Raw genomic sequence first — 20,050 nt, forward strand, 5'->3', positions numbered from 1 at the left:
CTGATCCAAAACAGTGTTCCAAGCTGTGTAGTTCAGCCAGATTTGCATTTTGTTTCCAGTTCCAATGCAGCAGACTGTGAAATGCTATCATATTGGGTGAAAATGCAGATGATGGTCTTGAAAAATGTATGCTGTTCTTCTGACTGTTTTACATTTAGTGCACACTACAGAACCATGTATGTTGTGTATACTTAAAATACATATGTTATTTAAGAGCTTTAGAAAGTGAATATATACAGTGAAAATTAAGGTATTGTCCAAGAGAAGCTTTGTTTTGAAGCTCCTAAGGGAATGTATACAGTAATACCTGGTAGCAAATGTTGTTTTTCCCCTTACGTGTGGTGTTTAGGAATCCTTTCTAAACAATATCTTTCCTTCTAACTTTTCTGCTACTGAAGAGATCTGAATTCTGTTTTGCTGTATATTTTGCTTTACACCTGGGTTAGCTAGTTGTTTAATGCATCCTGAATGCATGAATTCAGCTTAGTTGGGTTGAGACAACCTGGAGCGTGCTCACACCACGTCTGTTTTTCTTTTCACGTGGCCTAGTAAATTGATTAATGTACTGTCTCATAGAAGTTTCCAGAAGCCAAATAAAAAGAGTAGTTGGCTCTTGGCTCTTGTATCCTTGCAGTTTGTTGTTACTTATCTCTTTCATCTTTTTTTGGGAGAAGAAATCAAATATCTAAATTCTGGAGAGCTTACTGGTGTTTCTTAAGGAACTTTCTAAACAGATTGCATTGGGATGTTCCTTCTTACAGGAAGACGATGGATAAAACAGATGTTCATTGGAGCTTTCCTTATTCCAGCAATGGTGTGTGGAACTGCCTTCTTCATTAACTTCATTGCCATCTACTACCATGCTTCAAGAGCTATACCATTTGGAACCATGGTGAGTCATTTTAGTGGAGAGTTTAAAAACCACTGTAGACATGGGAGAACTGCCTTTTAATCAAAATACGGTTGTGAGTCATGGTTTCAGCTTTTTAGTTACAAATTTAAACTGGGAAGTTTTAATGTGCTTCAAGTATAATTTCCTTTAATCATAACAGATGCTGATTTCCAGCAGCAGGCCTCTCTCTTAAAATGTCCCTTCTGCTTTGTGCTTGATCTTCATTCTGTAATAATCCTGTACAACACATGAAGTCAGCGACTTGAATGTTCAACTGGATGACAGATGCCAACTGTTTATAAACTTAAACATAATCCAAAAGGAATCCAAGTGAAAACCACTCCAAATTACTGTAGTCAAGCAGGGGGAAAAAAAAAAAAAAAAAAAAAACAACAAAAAAAAAAAAACAAAAAAACAAAAAAAAAAAAACACTTTAAAATTTGGGACAAGAAGTCCTGAGGAGATCTGGGTTTGGAAAAATGAATCGCTGTTTTTACTTTCTGAATAGGTATTTAGTATCCAGTTATGGTCTTGTGACTGTGTGTTAACCGTGTCACTTGGAGAACAATGCTTGCTGGATTACTTCAGTATTTAATCAGCGTAACTTTTCTTGTTTCTCATGGCTTTTGTGAGGGTTTTTTTTGTGTGCTATTGTTAGCCCTTTCAAGTAACCTGAAATAACCCTGTGAATACAAAATAGGAAATAATAACTTGGCACTTCAGCAGAATTTCTTTTTGATCTTACAAGGGGTGTTATTTCGGAGGAGAACTTTTTCAAGTGCTACAAAATAGCTTTTTAAAATTTTATGCAGCAGTTCTTCAAGAAATACTGAAGGGAAGACTTGTTATCTTTGTAGGATCTGTAGCAAATCATAATATGTAACATTTGTCATAGTTCCCTTCTTTTTGCACCAGATTTAGTGAATTGTTCGATCAGAGAGATTTGAGTAGCTGTGGATTTCTTCTTAGTTTGTCTATTGCAAAATGTAGCTTATTAACACAATTTTTATCATATGAATTGTAATATTAGAGTTATAATCAAACTCAATATATGACTGGAAATATTTCTGAAGAACACATTGTTAAATAATGAATGTGGTAGCAATCATAAATGGTAATTAAAATGGGAGAGACAATTCTCAGTTCCAGGCAAAGGCTTTTAATAACTTTTTCCAATAGAATAGTAATTACTTCTTATGTTTGTGCTGATTATAGTTCTTTATAAGAGGTATTTACAATGTCCACCATATTACCAACTTTTTGCATTGATTAATTGTTACAAAACTAAGTACAAAATCAAGTTAAATGTGTTTATAAATGGTTCATTTAGTTTTTCTGATTTTCTTCTTGAAGAAGATAGACTAAAATTTTCTTTGATTGTTTGTATTAATCAGTGTGTGCCCCAAAGGGATATTGTAGTGTTTTTTCTTTCCTAAGCTTACAGTCATGTACAGTATTGTCAGAAAGTTTTATAACGTTGATCTTTGACATGTGCAAAGGGGATGTGTTTTACTGCTGAGCAAGCATTTATGATATCAGATTTCTCACTCTGTATTCCCAGTTGGAACTCAGAAATGCTGAGGAGAGGGAATTCCACCTGTGCTGAAGTTTGTCTTGTAAATCTGTTCAGCTGACGTGTATTTTAAGATCATGGAAACATGGGCGTGCAAAAGCAGATGGGAATATAAATCTTTAGGGGTCACTTAATCAGGGATGTTAGGGCTCTTTATACATAGTGATTTTAACAGTCTCAAGGTTTTATGAGCGTGTTTGAATCGTTATGACTGGTAATAAAACTTCAGTGGATTTAGGGGACTTTTAGTAGGAGCGGGTTATGAATTGGAAACTTCATCAGAATCATCAACGCTCTAATGAATTCAAATTAACTAATGGAGCTGGTTGTGAAAGGCTGTGAAAACTGTTTGAAATTACTGTATTATGCTGGGGTCTGAGGTCCCTGGGAAGCTCTCTAGATATGTGGATAAGATACCTTTGCATCTTGTCACCTTTGTTTTTAATGTAGAGAATCTTCCATAATTCTCTAATGTAAACTTGTTGCTGCTTCTGTTTTGTGGAATTAAAATCTGTCAGCTGAATACACTCAAAACTCGGAAATGACGTACCTACCCTGGGGTATGTTGAGGCTACCCTCTTTGATTTAAAGTTTCTGGCAAGAATTAACCATTTATCCTTCAGTGCTGTAAAAGTGGAAAAAGACAAAACTGAATTTCTGAAAAGAATTTCTGGGCTAAAAGGTTGCTAAAAGACTGTGCTTTAATATGACATCCTGTGATTTGCCCTGTTTCGCATTGCTACTTGCAAATGAACTGCAAGGTTCACTTCTCTGCACCTTAATTCCTTCTTCCAGACAGATTTTTTCTGTTAACTCTAGGCAAGGGCAGCTGATGCTGTCAAAACCAAGATAAGAAAGTTGACACGCAGTTTCTACATCTTTGATCTACCTGCTATCTGCTTCTCTGCATTTTGTGTTAAAGTACTCAGAATAATCGATCCCTCCAGGACCATCGTACACCTGACTGTTGTTTTAGAACTGTTTTAAACATCAAAAGCTTTGTGCACCTTGAATATCTTTTTCTTGATGTCTGAGATTGCCTCAAAGATGTGGCAAGGACTAGGAAGACCACAGTTATTTTCTGCAGTGTTTCATCAGTGTTGGAACTCTGCCTTTAGCCCTTCTGGATGTTCGTGGCAGCTATACTAGGGCAAGTTTTGTGCAGTACTTGAGCCTCAGCAAAGGCTTAACTTCTTCACTGGGACATCCTTCAGTTGCCCTTCCCTTCAAAATGCAGCTAAGAATGTGGCAGATGTTACTCAGATATGAGAGCTTTTTAAAACTTGATGGCTTAATGCTTTCAGTACCCTGAGCATTTCAAGTAGATGTAAAAGTCTGTTTTTTCTCTTTCATCTCTTCATCTTTGGGTGATGTTCTACTCTTTCTTCTTTTGGAGCCCAAAGTTGTTTTCAGTTAGTGTTTATTTGTAGAATTTCATTACTATTGAATGTGGATTTCTTCTGAAGCTGTTGTACGCCTTAGCTGAACTTCCATTGATTTTTGAGTCTTTCCAGTGTATTAATCATTCTATTTTGTCGTGTTTGAATTATAAATGGAAAATAGAGCAACTAAAAATAATTTTAGTAATAGCAAATGAAGTGAACTCTCTAGTTTTTGAAGGAGTATTATAATAGTTCTTTGCAAAAATACCAATTAATGCTGAATTTCTAGAGTATACCATGGTAGAACCTCCTTAATTCTGACATTTCTTAAGCTGTGACTGCTTACCCTGTTGTGCATGTAATATGTAATTTAAAGGTTCCATTAAGACTGGTATGACTAATGTAATATTCTGACTGCAGAATCCAAGCAGCTTGAACTATTATGTTGTACCATTTTTGTTTTGTTTGGACAGTAGATTCCTGTGTGGCTTTCATTTCTAGTGTGCATTTTTAATGATCTAATTATATTAGGTTATTCATAAAGTACTTATCTTGCGATCAGGAAACTACTGTTTGCAGTCTTCATTCTTTGTTGAAATTGGAAAGAAGTACTTCCTATGACAGATAGCTTAATCCAGGCTACAGCCATCCCTGACTGCTATAAGGTGAAGTAAGTGTTGGTTGCCACTGAAAGAGCTGAATGGTAGCACCACAGGTTTTCATCCATTGAGCCAGATCACAGAATCACAGAATTGTAGGGGTTGGAAGGGACCTCCAGAGATCATCGAGTCCAACCCCTCTGCCAAAGCAGGTTCCCTACAGCAGGTCGCACAGGTCGGCATCCAGGCAGGTCTGGAACATCTCCAGAGAAGGAGACTCCACCACCTCCCTGGGCAGCCTGTTCCAGTGCTCCGTCACCTCACTGTAAAGAAGTTCTTGCGCACGTTTGTGCGGAACTTCCTATGCTGCAGGAAATCAGATCAGATCAGGAAATGAACTGGCTGAATCAGACCTTGCCTAAAAAAAGGGAAAAAAATCTAGTTATTATGCGTTCAGCAGATTACTCCCTCACATTTGCTTGAAAGTTACTGTGGAGTCCTTGGTTAAAAACTGCTTTTATCTTGAAATTGACTCAGCTTAATGCTTTTGGCTAAATTTTTTAACAGTTCTATTTATTACCCAAAGTAACACCCCAGATTTACAATTCAATTGTTAGAAAATTAAAAACAATTTATTTTGAAGCCTTCTTTTCTTGCTGTGTGTGACATTTTGTCCAATTCCATGTAGAAAACTTTCACTGTACGAATTCATTACCTCTACTGGGGGAAGGTTTCATGATGTCTCAGGGTGCAGTTTTGGTAGGTGACAGGAAAGATCAAGCTGCTGCCTTGACAGTTAATTTTTATTGCTTTTCTCCCTTGTGCATTAAGCAGTCAAGGCACCACAGCCTGCCAGTTGCTGTTTAATATTAGATATGCCCATAAAAATTTTAATTATCACCTTTGAATGAAGTTTAATCTACAGTTGTCAGAAAATATGAAACACATGGTACTCAAACATAAATTATTTCCCCCTCAACAATGTTTCCTTTCAAATAAGGAGAAGCGAATTCTGTGCCTTCAGTCAAGGGCAGTAAATATTCTTTCCCTCTTAAAACAAACAAAGAAAAGGTGTGGTGAAACAACACAAGAGTGGTGAGGTTGATGGTTTCTCCTGTTACAACTACAGTCTGTGCACTAAATCACATACTCAGGTGTGAAGAAGGTATGTAACAAAAATGCAATAGCTGAAATAAGTATGTTATGCAGTGTCTTGATAGAGAAACTCATGTAATTTGCTTGTGTTTAAGTGAATTATGGAGAGTGTGTGCTTTTTTTTTTTATGAACTACTGTTTTTGCAGTTGTAGTAGATCTGCTGTTTACGTAATTTGTTTTCTGAAGTGATGGTGAACACTGCTGAATGAATCTCTTAAAGGACTCATTACGATGTAATTCTTGCATCTGCCTGTTGCACAACTGCTATTATTGCTTCTTACTAAAATTTAAAAAAAATGAATAAAATTACTGGTTCCTCTGGAGAGGTGCTTCTGTGGGAAAGCAGAGCAACCTCCATTGATCCTGCCTTCATTCCTTCTCACTGTGATGATAAAACAGAGGCCAGTAAGGGCCTGAGCTGCTTTTACTATTGTAGTGTATTGTAATTCCATTCTTTGAAACCTTCAAGGCAGAAATCTTTCTTTTTCACAGAATCGCACAGAATCACAGAATCACCCGGGTTGGAAGGGACCTCAAGGATCATGTAGTTCCAACCCCCCTGCCCAGCAGGGCCACCAAACTTACACATTCAGATCAGGTTGCCCAGGACCCCGTCCAACCTGGCCTTGAACACGTCCAAGGACGGGGCATCCACAACCTCCCTGGGCAGCCCGTTCCAGGGCCTAACCACTCTCCTTGTGAAGAACTTCCCCCTAACATCCAACCTAAATCTTTCCTCCTTCAACTTGGATCCATTTCCCCTAGTCCTGCTATTGTCAGCCCTTCTGAAGAGTTTACTCCCCTCCTGGGTGTAGGTTCCCTTCAGGTATTGATAGACTGCAATGAGGTCACTCCGCAGCCTTCTCTTCTCCAGACCAAACAAGCCCAACTCTTAACTTTGCCTGTCTTTTTTTTTCTTTTTTTCACTGAAGAGCTGGTTTTACCCACACACAAACTCTATTTGTTTCAGATTTAGCTTTAAACTCTCTGGGTTTAGGAATTGCCTAGCCTGCATTGTAACTGCCATGGTAATTTGCGGCAATAGGCAGAACGTGTTCGTCTTGGGAGGAGGCAGTGTTTTCACCTCAGATTTGAAATAAATAGGGTGTCAGAAGCTAAAAAAAGCTAATTATTTCTGGCCATTTGTCATGTCCAAAGAATGTCAAGAATGAAGGAAGTAATTTTCAGCTAGCATCAGTCTACACAGGTAGGCTACCTTGAGGTCAGGCAGTGAGGTGAAAGTGAGAGAGAAGATGCTACTGAGATTAGTGGCTTGTGTTGATTGTAAACAACACTGGTTTTGCTGATCAGCTTTCTAAGAACAGCAGGTTGCTGTCACCGGAGCACTGTTGTTTGAGAAGACTTAATATTCACATCTTTATCATCTAGTGCAGCTTGTCAGAGGCAGGTGGAAGTGGGAGACATTGCTAAGCCTGTGCTGTCATCTCTCCTCTCTCATTTTGTTTGCCCGCCCTTGCACTGCAAAATTCTCTCAGTTAATTTTTAGACTTCTTAGTGGCTCCAGGAAAAAAAAAAAAAAGCACTGTAAATCCAGGTGTTCTCAGAACATAGTAAAGCATTAAGACAAGTGGTGCATTGTACTGCTCAGTAGATTTCAGCAAAGGTTCTGGCTGTTCAGTCCGAAATTCATTTGTTTTTTAACCAAATAAAATACATTACAACACTGTCAGTCATGTTTTGGCTGAACAAAACCACAAGCACTCGGGTTTTCGGATGGATGCCAACTACAGATGTACTGAGGGCAGGTTGGCGGGAAGCCATTATTCAAGGAACATTGGTCTGTCTTAGCTCGTTCTATGCAGATAACCATTTCTAGATTTCAGAATTGTTGGTGGGTCTGTCTCCCAAAAAACGCAACAGCCATGCCCAGCAGGAGCAAGTTGGGCCTGTGCCTTGCTCACCTGATCTGAAGCCATTCGGCTCTGTGGTTGTATCACTAGTGTGTGATGATGCTGGATGCCTTTCCTCATCTCTTGAGCTCAGTGGCTAGACCTTGGTTTCCTTCTCTGAGGCTGTATTCCTTCCATGCAGATTTTCTATGGTAGATGTTTTGTAAGACGGAAAATCACAAGCCTGTAAGTTTTCTTTCAGTGAGACTGAAATTCAAGGCTGTTGCTGGACAGTTTTTCTGTAGTAAAGTACTAAGATTTCTACTGATATCCACATTTCAGAATTTATTTTTGAGATCAAGAACTGAAATGAAGCTACAGGCTCTTGATAACTCTGCCCTGCAAAAGCCAGTTGTAGTTGGATGAGTAGTACAGATGCTCTGCTGTGGTGCCCCTGGCTGAGCCTCTTGCCAGTGCCAAGAAGAAGCCCGCCTTATAGCCACATGTGGGGAGAACCACAGACAAAGGCAGCCTTCTGCACCCCATGTCCCTGAGCAGGCAGAGTGCAAAGCATCTTTCAGTGGAAATGATTTTGGTATGGTCAGCTCAAATTCCTTAGAGCCTCTTCAGGCCTTAATTCTGGAATATCTTTTTACACCCTACGACTCAAACGAGCTGGGTCTTTTTGGTCTGTATCCATTAGCTGTTATTTAATTTTGTGGTAGTGGTGCTCTTGTCCTGTTAAGTTTAAAGGATTTTTGAAGTATTTTATTAAATGTAGCACTCAAGATGTTCTTTGTCTCAGCTGGTTTTTGACATTTCTCTCTCAAAATTTTCATCTGCTTATTCTTTTGAGCAGATTTCAAGTGCAGAGCCTGCATCCATTAAGTGAATTATGTACTTCCATAATTCATTCTTAGTTGACCTCAGTGTCTCACCTAAGACACTGTGCTTGCTTACCTGTGTGTTTCCAGTAATGGGAAAGAAATGGGAGATACTAAATGTATGTCTGCTTTATTATTGCTAAGTATAAATACTAAGTTTCCCCTTATTTACTGATGAAGCTTCTCATTTTAGTGGCTAATAATGCAATGCTTTAATAACATCTCCTCAAAGAGGTATAAAACAGTACGGAGAGTGTGCCTGGTTGGTGTACCACTTCTCTGAATTTTAAGATCTTGATCCACGCAACCATAGGCAGTGTTTCCTGTTTGCATCTGGCCCAGGTTAGTGGTATTGTGCAAGTCAGTAGCACAGGGATAACCCACTCACTCCCTCTTGTCAGATGTTACTGTAAACTCATGTTGCTGACTTAATACTTGTTGTATTGAAGTAGTACGACTCCTCATCCCCAGAAGTTAATAAAATGTTTAATGCTAGTTCATTTTATGCTAAAGGTTTGTGAGTATTTAACTTGTTGCTAAACATTTTTTCTGTATTGGAGGGTAAAAATACACTACCTTCCAGGAATAGTAGTAGAGATACATATGTATATTGGAAAAATTGTCCTGGTAAGCTTTTAGGGAGGATGCCTCGTTGGAAAGATGTGGAACATTAGCTTGACTTTGTATTGTGCGTAAACCTAATTTTTGTATGTAAGTAGGGCCATTGTGCTTTTAAACTAAGTATTTGTACATATCAGTGGTCATTTGTGTCTTTGGCCATCTGTGTTCTTAATTACCTGCATGATGGATAGCAGAGAAAATTAGACCTAATATTTTGATTGGTAGCTTTCTGATGTGGTTTTGCAATTCTTGTTTAGGGTTCTTGTGGGGATTGGATTTAAATTCTTGTACCCAACAGTATTTGTTGTAGATTTGTATGCAACTACCTAACTTGCTAGGCTGACTCCCAGGGATAGCTGCAAAAAGTGAAAAGAAGCTGGCGAAGCTCCCAGTGATGAAGCACAATTGAGGTTTAGTTTAATTCCATAGTGATTAATACAATGTTTAGAGGAAAACAATAAACTAAAGAATCTGCAGTAATTCTATAGTTGATGTAAGAAAATATCTCTAACACTTTTTAGTAATATCTATTGTGAAGTTTCTCAGGGAATAAATACTTCATTTGATAAAATAGTTGTATATTAACTAATGCTTCATAACCAAGAGTATGGTTCTGCAGCAGTGACTAATATAGACAGACAGAATAGGCTGATTATCTTCTTTCATCTTTTTGATGTTTATTTTTAAATTATTTTTCATTTTCAGGTGGCAGTGTGCTGCATTTGTTTCTTTGTCATTCTTCCACTGAACCTTGTTGGTACAATTCTTGGCCGCAATCTGTCAGGACAGCCCAATTTTCCATGTCGTGTCAATGCAGTGCCTCGTCCAATACCAGAAAAAAAATGGTAAAAAAAAAAACCCATACATGTTAACTAAATGCATTTGCTTCAGTACGTTTAAAGTGACTTATCAGGCATGATCCCTATAACTTTCTGAAGTAACTTTTCTGATTAGAGTTATGTATGGAAGAGTACCTTTACTAAAATTTTATGACTTCTTTCTTCTGAATGCAACCACCAAGCACAGTTAATGGGTAATAGATAAAGCAGATTTTACAGTCCTGGATCACTGGTTTATGTTTGGCCTGAAATGCTCTCCCGTCTCTTACGTAAAAAGGATGGCCTATTTCTGATATGGGTGTCTTGAAACTAAACCTGTTTTCCTTAGTTAATGCCTCTTACAGGTTTAGGATGCAGTGTGCCTTGGAGGCAGAACTGTTCTGTTTAATGGTCTCCACTTTCAAGTTGAGACATCTGCAGGGTAAAGGTGGGGAAAAGCTTGTAGTGCTTTTCTGTATTTTTGTTGATGGTACAGAGCCTAAAATATTCCAAAGTAAATTGTTTGAATTACAAATAAGCCTTAATTATTTTTGCAAGATTTGTAAAGGAGTGCCTGGTCTCAAAGAGTAGACTTATGGGGATTTCTTTGCAAAGCTTGAGTGCAGCCACTTTTTTCTATTAATTTAACGTAGAGATTGAGGCAGCAAGCTATGGAAATGAAAACATTCTCAGAGGATTTTCTTAATAGATTTTTCTTGCTTTTCCTGTTCAGAGGAACACAGTGTGAAGGGGGCACTGAAACGTGTACACTTACAATATCCAGCAAGTGCAGCATTCTTAATCTCTTGTTAGTGGTGGATTGAGCAGCTCAAATGCTAGGATTTGATTTATACTGTGGCCTGTATCTTGGGAATCTGATAGATTTTGCAGGATAGGATGACAGGACCAAAAAAAAAAAAAAGGTGCTTTCCATAAAGATAATGTAATTGCATGGTGTCAGTTTAGACAGCTCTCCCTATAAATAATAAAAGAAGCTCTAAATTAAATCACTGGTTACCAGCTATGTTTGGAATCACTGCAAGTACTAGACAGATCACTTTAGTAGGTGGGTAAGTATTAATTTTTGGCCATATGCTGGTGACTATATAGCATTAAAATGAACACTGGTTCTTAATCATACAAGGATGACCCCGTGGAATTTTCATTCTGGTATTTGCAGTATCTGTTGTCAACAACAACACTGAGTTTTAATTACTTCATTCAAGGCTGGTGAATGTTCTGGGGTTTGATTGCTTAGGCCCTTCCTGTCAAGAGAAATTCTTTCTGTAGCTGTTAAGGCTGCTTAGATGCGTGCCTCTATGCTTGTAGATAGGTGTGGGTCCTGCATTTGCTTCATGTTTCCCCAAGAATGACTCCTCAACATCCCTGGGGGTGCCTTCTTTCTAATATACTGATATGAGACATAATTCTTGTTAGCATGTCTTTAAATAATTTTCTGGGCTTTATAAAGTACCTAGTTATATGTTACGTTATATTTTTAGAAATATTATTATTGTCCCTAAACTGGTTTTAATATCTTTCAGGTTCATGGAACCAGCTGTTATTGTTTGCCTTGGTGGAATCCTCCCTTTTGGGTCAATTTTTATTGAAATGTGAGTTTGACAGCTATTTGCCCATTTGATTAAAAACAGTAAGTTAAGTCGAATTGCACTATTATCTGCATATTTTGTTTACTCTCTGCAGGTATTTCATTTTTACTTCATTCTGGGCTTACAAGATCTACTATGTTTATGGCTTTATGATGTTGGTTCTGGTTATCCTCTGCATTGTGACAGTTTGTGTGACTATCGTTTGTACATATTTCCTGCTAAACGCGGAGGATTACAGGTGGTAAGTATTGTGGTGTTTGCATAGTTGACCAGGCTGAGAGTTTTATAGAATCAAGAGTCTTGACAGGTCTTTTCAAAGTATCCCATGTCCAGATTTTGTCTGTGGGGAGTAAAAGTGAGTTCTTGGATCCTTTCTACAGAGGAACTTTCTTGGTGAGCACGCATCTGGGCACGTATGTGTATATGCATTAAAAAATACATTGAGGTACAAATGAATATAAAGAAGGATCATTTGATATCAGCAGTTGATCTTGGTCTTGAAATAGCAACTTTTGTTATGTGTAGCAAATGTAGAGTTTGATAAATAAGTCTGTAGAACCAGGATGCTTTATTTTTAGTGCACTGTGCATCTTCTTGGGAAGCACTTTCAGTAGATGTGTGATAAGTGTGTGTGTGTGTTTTCTTTCAGGCAGTGGACAAGCTTTCTTTCTGCCGCATCAACTGCGATATATGTTTACATGTACTCCTTTTACTACTACTTTTTCAAGACAAAGTAAGTGACAGTTTTCTTGAATATCAGATTGCCAAAGAAGTTTATTGCAATAGACAGGGAAAAGTACCTACCATAAATTTGTATTTTTTCTTTTTCAGGATGTATGGCTTGTTTCAAACATCATTTTACTTTGGTTATATGGCAGTATTTAGCACAGCTTTGGGAATAATGTGTGGTAAGTTTCAAATATATAGAAATTTTTCAGTCAGAATTTTTCAGATTGCTATGTTCTCTCACTTTAGATCTGTGTTTTTGGTGCAGGAATATGTACGAATTTTGAAGAAGAGTATTTATGTATTGTGGAGCGAATTTCAGCTCCTCTACAAAGCTGAAAGACTCAGTATTAGGCAAGAATACAAACAAAAAGGAATAGGTTGTTTTTAGAGCAGACTGACTTCTTCCAAGCAAATTCCATGTTTGATTGAGTCCATGTTAATATTTTGCCTTGGAGCTCTCAGTGTTGCCCTTTGCCAAGCAGCTACGTATTGGTGCTGCAGTACTGATGAGAACCTTCCATATCCTGTGGCGTGTTTAAGTGTGGGTAACAGTTCAGAAAGGACTGGGACATCAGGGCAGCATTTATAAAAATAAGTATTGGCAAATTCAGAGATGAAGGAGAATGCAGAGTGCTCCCATGTTCAGCAGGATTTCATTGCTTTTTAAGATACCTGTTTTAACAGGTGTTTAGTGAAAAATAGTTCTTGTCATGGAAGTCATCCAATGAAGCCATGTATATTTATTTGTTAGTTTTATTTTTATCCTTTTTTTTTTCCCAGGAAGAAAGTGCTTCTTAATTCTTTTATGCGTTATGTATGATCCTCATTTAATACTTTCCTTCACAGCAATGAGTAGACCTCTAGACTCTAGTGGAAGGCTTTCTCTGAGTTAGATATTTGGGACCCATGGTGTCTTACTGGAGTTGAGTTTTACTTTCTGTAAAGTATACATTTCCTGATATCTCAAGAGGATAATTTCACAATGCTTTTTAAAAAGAGGAGAATCATCTCTTAATCTCTTTCCTTTCATGAAATCTGATCTTGCCTCATTGGGTTCTTGGCACATTACAAGACTTCCCTGCTGTTCTGGTAGTCTCACAACCATTTTTTTTTTTCTTTAATAGGCTTAATACTTTTCAGCTCTAATCTTTTCTTATAAAGTGCTCAGGCTGGTATTGATTAAAATGTCTGTGATGCAGAAGCTGAGCTTGCCCACCAGTTCCTGTAATTAAAATGTTTTTTAAAACATGGAAGAGTCAGTTTGTCAGATGTTTTCCTGTTATGGTAATACTGTACTTGGTGGAATATTAGGACAAAATCTAAATTTTTTCAGAATCAGAAAATACTTCTGTTACATTTGATTTCCGTACCTCTATTGAGATTTTTTTATTTTTTTTTTGTCTTTTTCAACTGTGCTGTAAGAGAATCTGTGAGATTCCTTTTTACTGAGAACTCATATTTTCAGCATGGGGGGAGGGGAAGTCCCCTGTCAAAAAGCATTTGTCCAGGAAGCTAGCACGGTTCTCTATGTAGTGTACAACTCTTGTGTAATGTTTGTAGAGCTGTGATTTGGATGCTTGTGCAAATGGCCATGTTCAGTGTCACAGCTGGCTATAAGATGAACTAGTTCAAACCAAGGCAGTAGTGTGTAGGCTAGTATCATCCAACTCTTTTTTTAAGTGCTGCTGATGATGCTTAGTTGTGGGATACTTTGATCCATTAAGTCTTCTGTCCTCTGCAGAACATCTGCAAGTTCTGGAACTGGACTGTAGGGAGCCCATGAGAACTTCCAAATCTGTGGAGCTTCTTGTGCTTCCCTCTTACTGCCAGAGAATAAAACTGATTCCCCAACTCAGTGTATGGCCGTCTTTGTTTCGGCTGGGTTGGAATCGTTTTTTCCAGAGTGTCTGTGTGATGCTATGTTTTGCTTCTAGGAGAAAAGGGATGTTGACAGCACATCAATGTTTATAGTTGCTGCTAAGCAGTGTTGTACCGAGCTGATGACATTGCAGCTAAGGGCCCAAGGAGCTGGGAGGGAACAAAATTAAGATACCCGACTTAGAGTAGCTGAAGGGATATTCCATGCCATACAACATCATGTGGGAGTTTTGAACGGAGCTGGGAGTTCTCCTCATGGGAGTCTTCTCATGGAGCTGTACTGAATAGCATCTTGCTTACTGTTTGTTTTCCCTGCTGTGGTGTTTGTTAGATTAAGGTTTTTATTTTGCTGTGGTGTGTGGCCTTGTCTTATAATAAAATAGGCAGCTGAGAAACTTATGTTTTGTGTGCATGTAAGATTGCAGTCATCTCTGAGCTTTGCGAACCTCACTGTTGATACTTTAGTAACTACATTCTTTGCTTTGCCTCTTTGAGGAACCAGGCTACAGAGAAGATGGGAGGGAGAATTGAGGGAGACTTTCCAGCAGTCCGTCGGCCTCCCTTTCTCTTTCATTTTTCTTTTTCTCTATCTTAGTAAATAGTTTGATCTCAAAAAATAAAAAATAAAAAAAAAGGCAGTATAGAAAAGCCTTTTGCAGTACTATGCTTTGGCATCCACAAAAATACTGTAAGTATAATTGTATGACTTTCTAAAAAACTTAGATGCTTAGTAAGTCTCAATTGACTTGAAGTAATAGATGGGAAATAATGTTTGATTGCTTTTCCTGGCTATTTGGATTCTTTTAAATTCTGTTTATTTAAAGCCTGCTGTTCTGCTGAAATATGCTTACAGTTTATTCCTGCCAGATCTATGTAGGCAAGTTGGGCACCTTATCAGGTGATAAGAAGGTAAAGAAAGAAAGAAACTGTTTTGTTTTTTCTTATTTAATTTACATAAACTAACTGTCCTGCATTATTCTCAGGAAGACATTCTTTAATTGTTTGTCTTAATTGTCTGGTGTTCCTTATCAACTCCCCCGACTTCTATTCAGTGCCAGTGAAGTGGCTTTTAGAACCCTTGAACTTAGGCGTGGTCATTAGTGGGCCTTCACTCATACAGCTGCTGTGGTTCACAGTGAGTTGTGACTTGCTTATAGAGTTGAGAGCTGTAGTCTCACGTGACTGCTGTTTGCTACTACTCCTCACTTCTATTGCATCCACATATTCCCAAAGGAAGCAGAATGAGTTGTTCGTTCTCCCAAATACCTTGTGCTATCTGGCATCGCATCACTGGAGAGGCTCTCGGTGAAGGAGTTCTGGAATGTGTCTGAGTTCAGGAACTGAACTGGGCATTGGATCTGCTGGCAGTGCCCGCTTTAACAGGCAAAATATGATGAATCTTAGAACAGGAATTCAGTACCTTTATTTTGTCCATTTGCTGTCTGAGACAGATTAGTATCATTGACAGGCTTCAGAAGTCCACTTGTGCTTCTGTTTAACTCCAAGCTTATGTCATGCCTGCAAATCACTGCCTGGCCTCCCCTCTGCTGCATTCTCAGTGCATTTAATGCTTATGAGCAGCAGCCTGATCTTGTGTGTACTGTATTCATTTTAATGATACTCTACTTTGTCCAGGCTTGTAATACAAGTACTTCACTTGCTGACCAGGGAGTGACTGCCATATTTGCCCTGCTTGAAATATCACACAACAGCACAGGCTGCCTCTGCAGGCTCCTGATTATTCCAGTTGTTATAGAAATGATGCATCAGGTTTGCTTTATTCAGGTTTCTTGATTTTACATGAATGTTGGGCTTTTAGAATTTGAAAAACAGAGTTTCGAGCAAATTTAGTGGCTGGACTCATGAATTATCTGAGAAGTCCCCAAAATTTAAAGAACTGTCGTGGTTCTGAATAAATCTGTGGTCTGCTGATATTGTAAGGCATCTGTGTTTACTCAGTCTGGCAAACTTGGTTCTGAGTTTTACCAGTAGGTTGCTGAATCTCTTTCTGAGAGAAGGTCTGGGTCTCATCTGTATTTCTTCGTGTTTCTAAGTGTGCTTAGTCTTTCAGTATTTTGGGTATGGCACAAACTGTTGCTCTGTTGTTTTGGTGTTTTTTTTTTAAAAACAAACACAAACACAAACCCACCAAACAAAAAAGATTCAGTGACCTGTTCTTTTACTACTGCTGTGACAATGCGTAATCTGCTCATGACTCTTACTAATTTGAAAACCACAGGTTGCAATTTCCTTTAACTACTAACTGCTACTAGTTTAATCTCTTTGCACAGACCTCCTTGGAGTTTAAGACTCGTGGGATGGGGATCTATTATTATTTGTGCCTTGTGGGAAGAAAAAAGCCATCTGCCAATAAAACATTCATCCAGAAGGCATGCAACTTATAATAAAAACCTGCCCCCCCATCTACCTTCCCTGCAGAGTGGGTGATTGTATGTTTTTTACCCTCTGTTCAGAAAAAGGGACCCGGTTATTGGCAGCAGTAGGGGGGCTACTATATTTATCGAGGCCAAGTGAGCGTGGCCTCTTGGTAAGATGGCTTAATGGATTTAGTTTGCTAGGCTAGGGGAGTTCTTGCAGATGATTGCTGGGAGCGTGGATAATTGGAGAGAATGTTTGAGAACAACTATTGCAGATAAATAATTTTGTGTGCAGGGAGTGATTTTAAGCGACTGTTTATCTGGTTTGTTTTGATCAGCTCTCTAACGTTCAACGTTTTCTGTTTACTTTGCAGGAGCTATTGGTTACATGGGAACAAGTGCCTTTGTTCGAAAAATCTACACTAATGTGAAAATTGATTAAGGAAATAAGGAAATTGAACTATGGATCAGTTCCTGTTTTCAGGGGGATGAACTTGCACAACAAAAAGCGCGAGAAGAGATTTGGGTTTTAACACTGGGCACTGTATGGGTCTCCATTTTGTGGATGGCTTAAAGTAACATCTATTTCATTGATCCTAGGTTCTTAATGACTGCTTTCTCCAACTGTTCACAGCAAATGCTTGGATTATATGCAGTAGGCATTACTACAGTACGTGGCTAATCTTCCCAAAAAACAAACAAACAAAAAAGACCCCAGCGCATTTAAGATGAATAGACTAGCTCTCTTCAGTGAAGAGGACAAACGGTTTATTTAAAGCATTTGTTCCATTCAGTAAAAAGGGGGAAGCTTGGCTGCTAAAACTGCTTGATCAGTAGTCTTCCTGGTACTTAACATTTCTAACTTACGGAAAAATGCTGTTCCAGAAAGATTACTTTTCTGATTTTTACTGCCATTGCCAGGATAGGAGGTATGTTTTATATTTTGAATCCAGGTGCTTTTTGGTTTATTTGCGTTATCGACTCTACCCTACATTCGTTTAAAAATAATTTAAAAAGATATTAAAAAAACCACATGCATGTAATATATCAGCTCTCATTCTAGTTGGACCAACTTCCCTTTATTTATCTTTAAGGTAATATCCAGCTATATCTTAAATCCATCCAAAGAAAATAGAGTTTGAAGACAGATGTGTTCTCTGCAATGCAATTTACTGTACAGTTAGAAAGCAAAATGTTAAATGAAGAGGATTGTTTGTTTTTTAATAAACACTCTGAGGTCTAGATTAAAACAAAACCAACATTTTAACTGAATGTCTAAAGTGATTCTCCTTTTTTTTTTTTTTTTTTTTTCCCAAGTTATTCTTGCTTTTTTTGGGGGATTTGAATGAAGATTTTCCTTTAGACATTATACAAGGGGTAATAAGTGTATATAACATTAAATAATGTAACTTAGGTGTAGATCCCAAATGTATTTGGATGTACAGATTTACTACAGAGTACTTTTCTGATGATTCGGTGTAAAAATGTGTGAATTTGGGTGGCTTTTTACATCTTGCCTGCCATTGCATGAAAAGTTGGGTTTTCTTCACGATGTGTGTATGTCATGCTTTTCTGTTCTTTCCTTTCTCAAGCTCTTACAGGAATTAAATTTGTAATTTAGAACATTTTAATTTTTGTTAATCCTATCTGGACACTCGTGTAACATCAAAAGCACAGTTGCTTTACAGTGTTCAGAAAACTAAAATAAACTTTTCAGACAAAAATGTTCTGATTGTGAAAATAGATGAGTTTACAGTTGAAAATGTTTGAAAAGGCAGTGAATGCCTGTTTCTGCATACGACATCAGTATGTTTTTCAAGTATCAAAACTCCACGCATCGAATTCAGGATTTCCTTAGAACTGTGTTATATGATGCAGCTCCATTGTGGCTGATCAGCATCTTAGAATTCTTTTTGACTGAACTGTTTGTGGAGAAATCTGTTCTGTGATGGAGCTGGTATACTGAGAAAAAATGGGGTAAGCACGGACTAAAATGAATGGGCAAATAAAGGTTGCGTCTTTCTAAGATGACTGTTAATTATGCACTGTATTTAGCTAGAAAGGTCCTGAGTGTGTTTGTGACAGACTTAAGAAATGTTTAGCATGATGCCTTTTGGTTTTTGTTTTTCTGAGGGGGCAGGGGAGCATCTGCCACACAGGGATGTTGTTATCGGTGTGACTGTCTGAAGCAGAGCAGCTACCGTGGAGAATGTGACTTCTTTAATTTAAAGAATGAGCCAAGTATTTGTATTGGTCAGTACTTTATTGTCTCTACGTAAAAAGTGCAGATAATGCAGTAGCCACAATGTTTCTGCGGGGCTGGGGAAACTGAACGTAAAGCTATTAATAAGAAGCAATGCGTCTGGCTGTGTATGGCTTCTGTGACATATTTGAGCTCTCAGCTCAGACACCGTTGTCCACTTTTAACCAATCTGTCAGAAAATAATTAGGTTTTGCTTCAAGGGAGCGGGTGGTGTCTGCGGTAGAGCGCTGGCATTTAACGGACAGTTGTTTTTTTTTAAGGTGCTGGCTGATTTTGAGATGGACTCATAAACTGGGTCAACAATTAGTTTCCCTTGGTTCAAAAACATGGAGTCTTAATGCAGAGAATGGGTTTTGTGCTAGTTCTTGCCAGTGTGAGAAGCCCTTTTTTCATCCATGTTCTAAATCTCAAGTGAGAAGCCATTATCTGTACACAATAAATACGTAAAGTACTCCTCTGAGATGCAAGTTTAAAGGGAATATTTTTGATAATGGGTCTGTTTTTCTATTTAGAGCACTGCTATGTGATTAGTCTATCAGAAATGTCACCAAACCATTTGTGAATTTCATTTAATCACTTTTTAATGCCACAGAATGGTGGGCTGCCTACTTGCTTTCTCTATCCTTTGACATTATTAGCTTTCGCATATCTAGATAAGATTGTATAGCTTTTAAAGTGGCATTGAAAAGATACTTATTGCTCAGGCATTGCTTTTGTTTCTGCAAGCACGTTCCTTTGGAGAAGTACTGTGTTTAAATAATTGACATTTTAATACTTTCACCTTAGCATATGAATAAATTGGGGATTTGCTTTGTTTTCCCCTTTACTTTGCTTTCTGAAAGGGTGCAAAATAGTTCTGAACAGCCTGTCTCTGTGGTTGCTGTTTGGGAGTAAGGCCATTTATTTGCCCCACCCTCCAAAAATAAAAAGTGGCTCTGATGTGAACCATTCCGTTCAGTAGAATTTGGAAGCTCTCTGCTTAGATGATGTAGTCCTTCCTCTTTTATGGAAGAAATAAAGATCTTACAGCCAACATTCCTCTTTTCATGGTTGTTTCTCAGGATTTTCTGGTTCTTGAAGCTTTTTGATGACTCCTCAGTTGGCTATCAGCACTTCTCCTCTTTGCACTGGGGCTGGAGAATTCATCAAGCAGTAGTGCAGTGTTAAGTGTTACTTCTGGTACTTTCTTCATGAGAAGTGAACAAATACTAGATTGAAAATGGTGTGATGTTTGGTTACAGTCTCAGTTATGCTCTTTTTTGATGTCTAAATGTTTTGAAACAATAGTATAACGGTTGTCCATTAATTCCTCCCCAGTTTTACATTCCAAAATGCATAAACGGTGCACAAATGATTTTCTGTATGATAATGTGGGTGAACTTCTCACAAGTTTCAGCTGTTAGAAAAACAATTCTGT

General features: G+C 38.1%; 1 protein-coding gene across 1 annotated transcript in view; it reads left to right on the forward strand.

Annotated features, from left to right (window-relative positions):
* Positions 1 to 19,563, forward strand: part of TM9SF3 (transmembrane 9 superfamily member 3) — a 44,898-nt gene extending 25,335 nt beyond the window's left edge. Inside the window, exons 9-15 of the mRNA XM_052678260.1 lie at positions 762 to 892; positions 9,663 to 9,802; positions 11,320 to 11,388; positions 11,480 to 11,626; positions 12,035 to 12,118; positions 12,217 to 12,293; positions 16,745 to 19,563. Of these exons, the coding sequence (XP_052534220.1) occupies positions 762 to 892; positions 9,663 to 9,802; positions 11,320 to 11,388; positions 11,480 to 11,626; positions 12,035 to 12,118; positions 12,217 to 12,293; positions 16,745 to 16,812 (716 nt within the window). The 3' untranslated portion in view covers positions 16,813 to 19,563. The remainder of the gene's footprint in view (positions 1 to 761; positions 893 to 9,662; positions 9,803 to 11,319; positions 11,389 to 11,479; positions 11,627 to 12,034; positions 12,119 to 12,216; positions 12,294 to 16,744) is intronic.
* Positions 19,564 to 20,050: the final 487 nt, after the last annotated feature.

The sequence above is a fragment of the Tympanuchus pallidicinctus genome, unplaced genomic scaffold (genome assembly GCF_026119805.1).
Source record: "Tympanuchus pallidicinctus isolate F22 unplaced genomic scaffold, pur_lepc_1.0 scaffold16, whole genome shotgun sequence".
NCBI classification, from domain to species: Eukaryota; Metazoa; Chordata; class Aves; order Galliformes; family Phasianidae; genus Tympanuchus; species Tympanuchus pallidicinctus.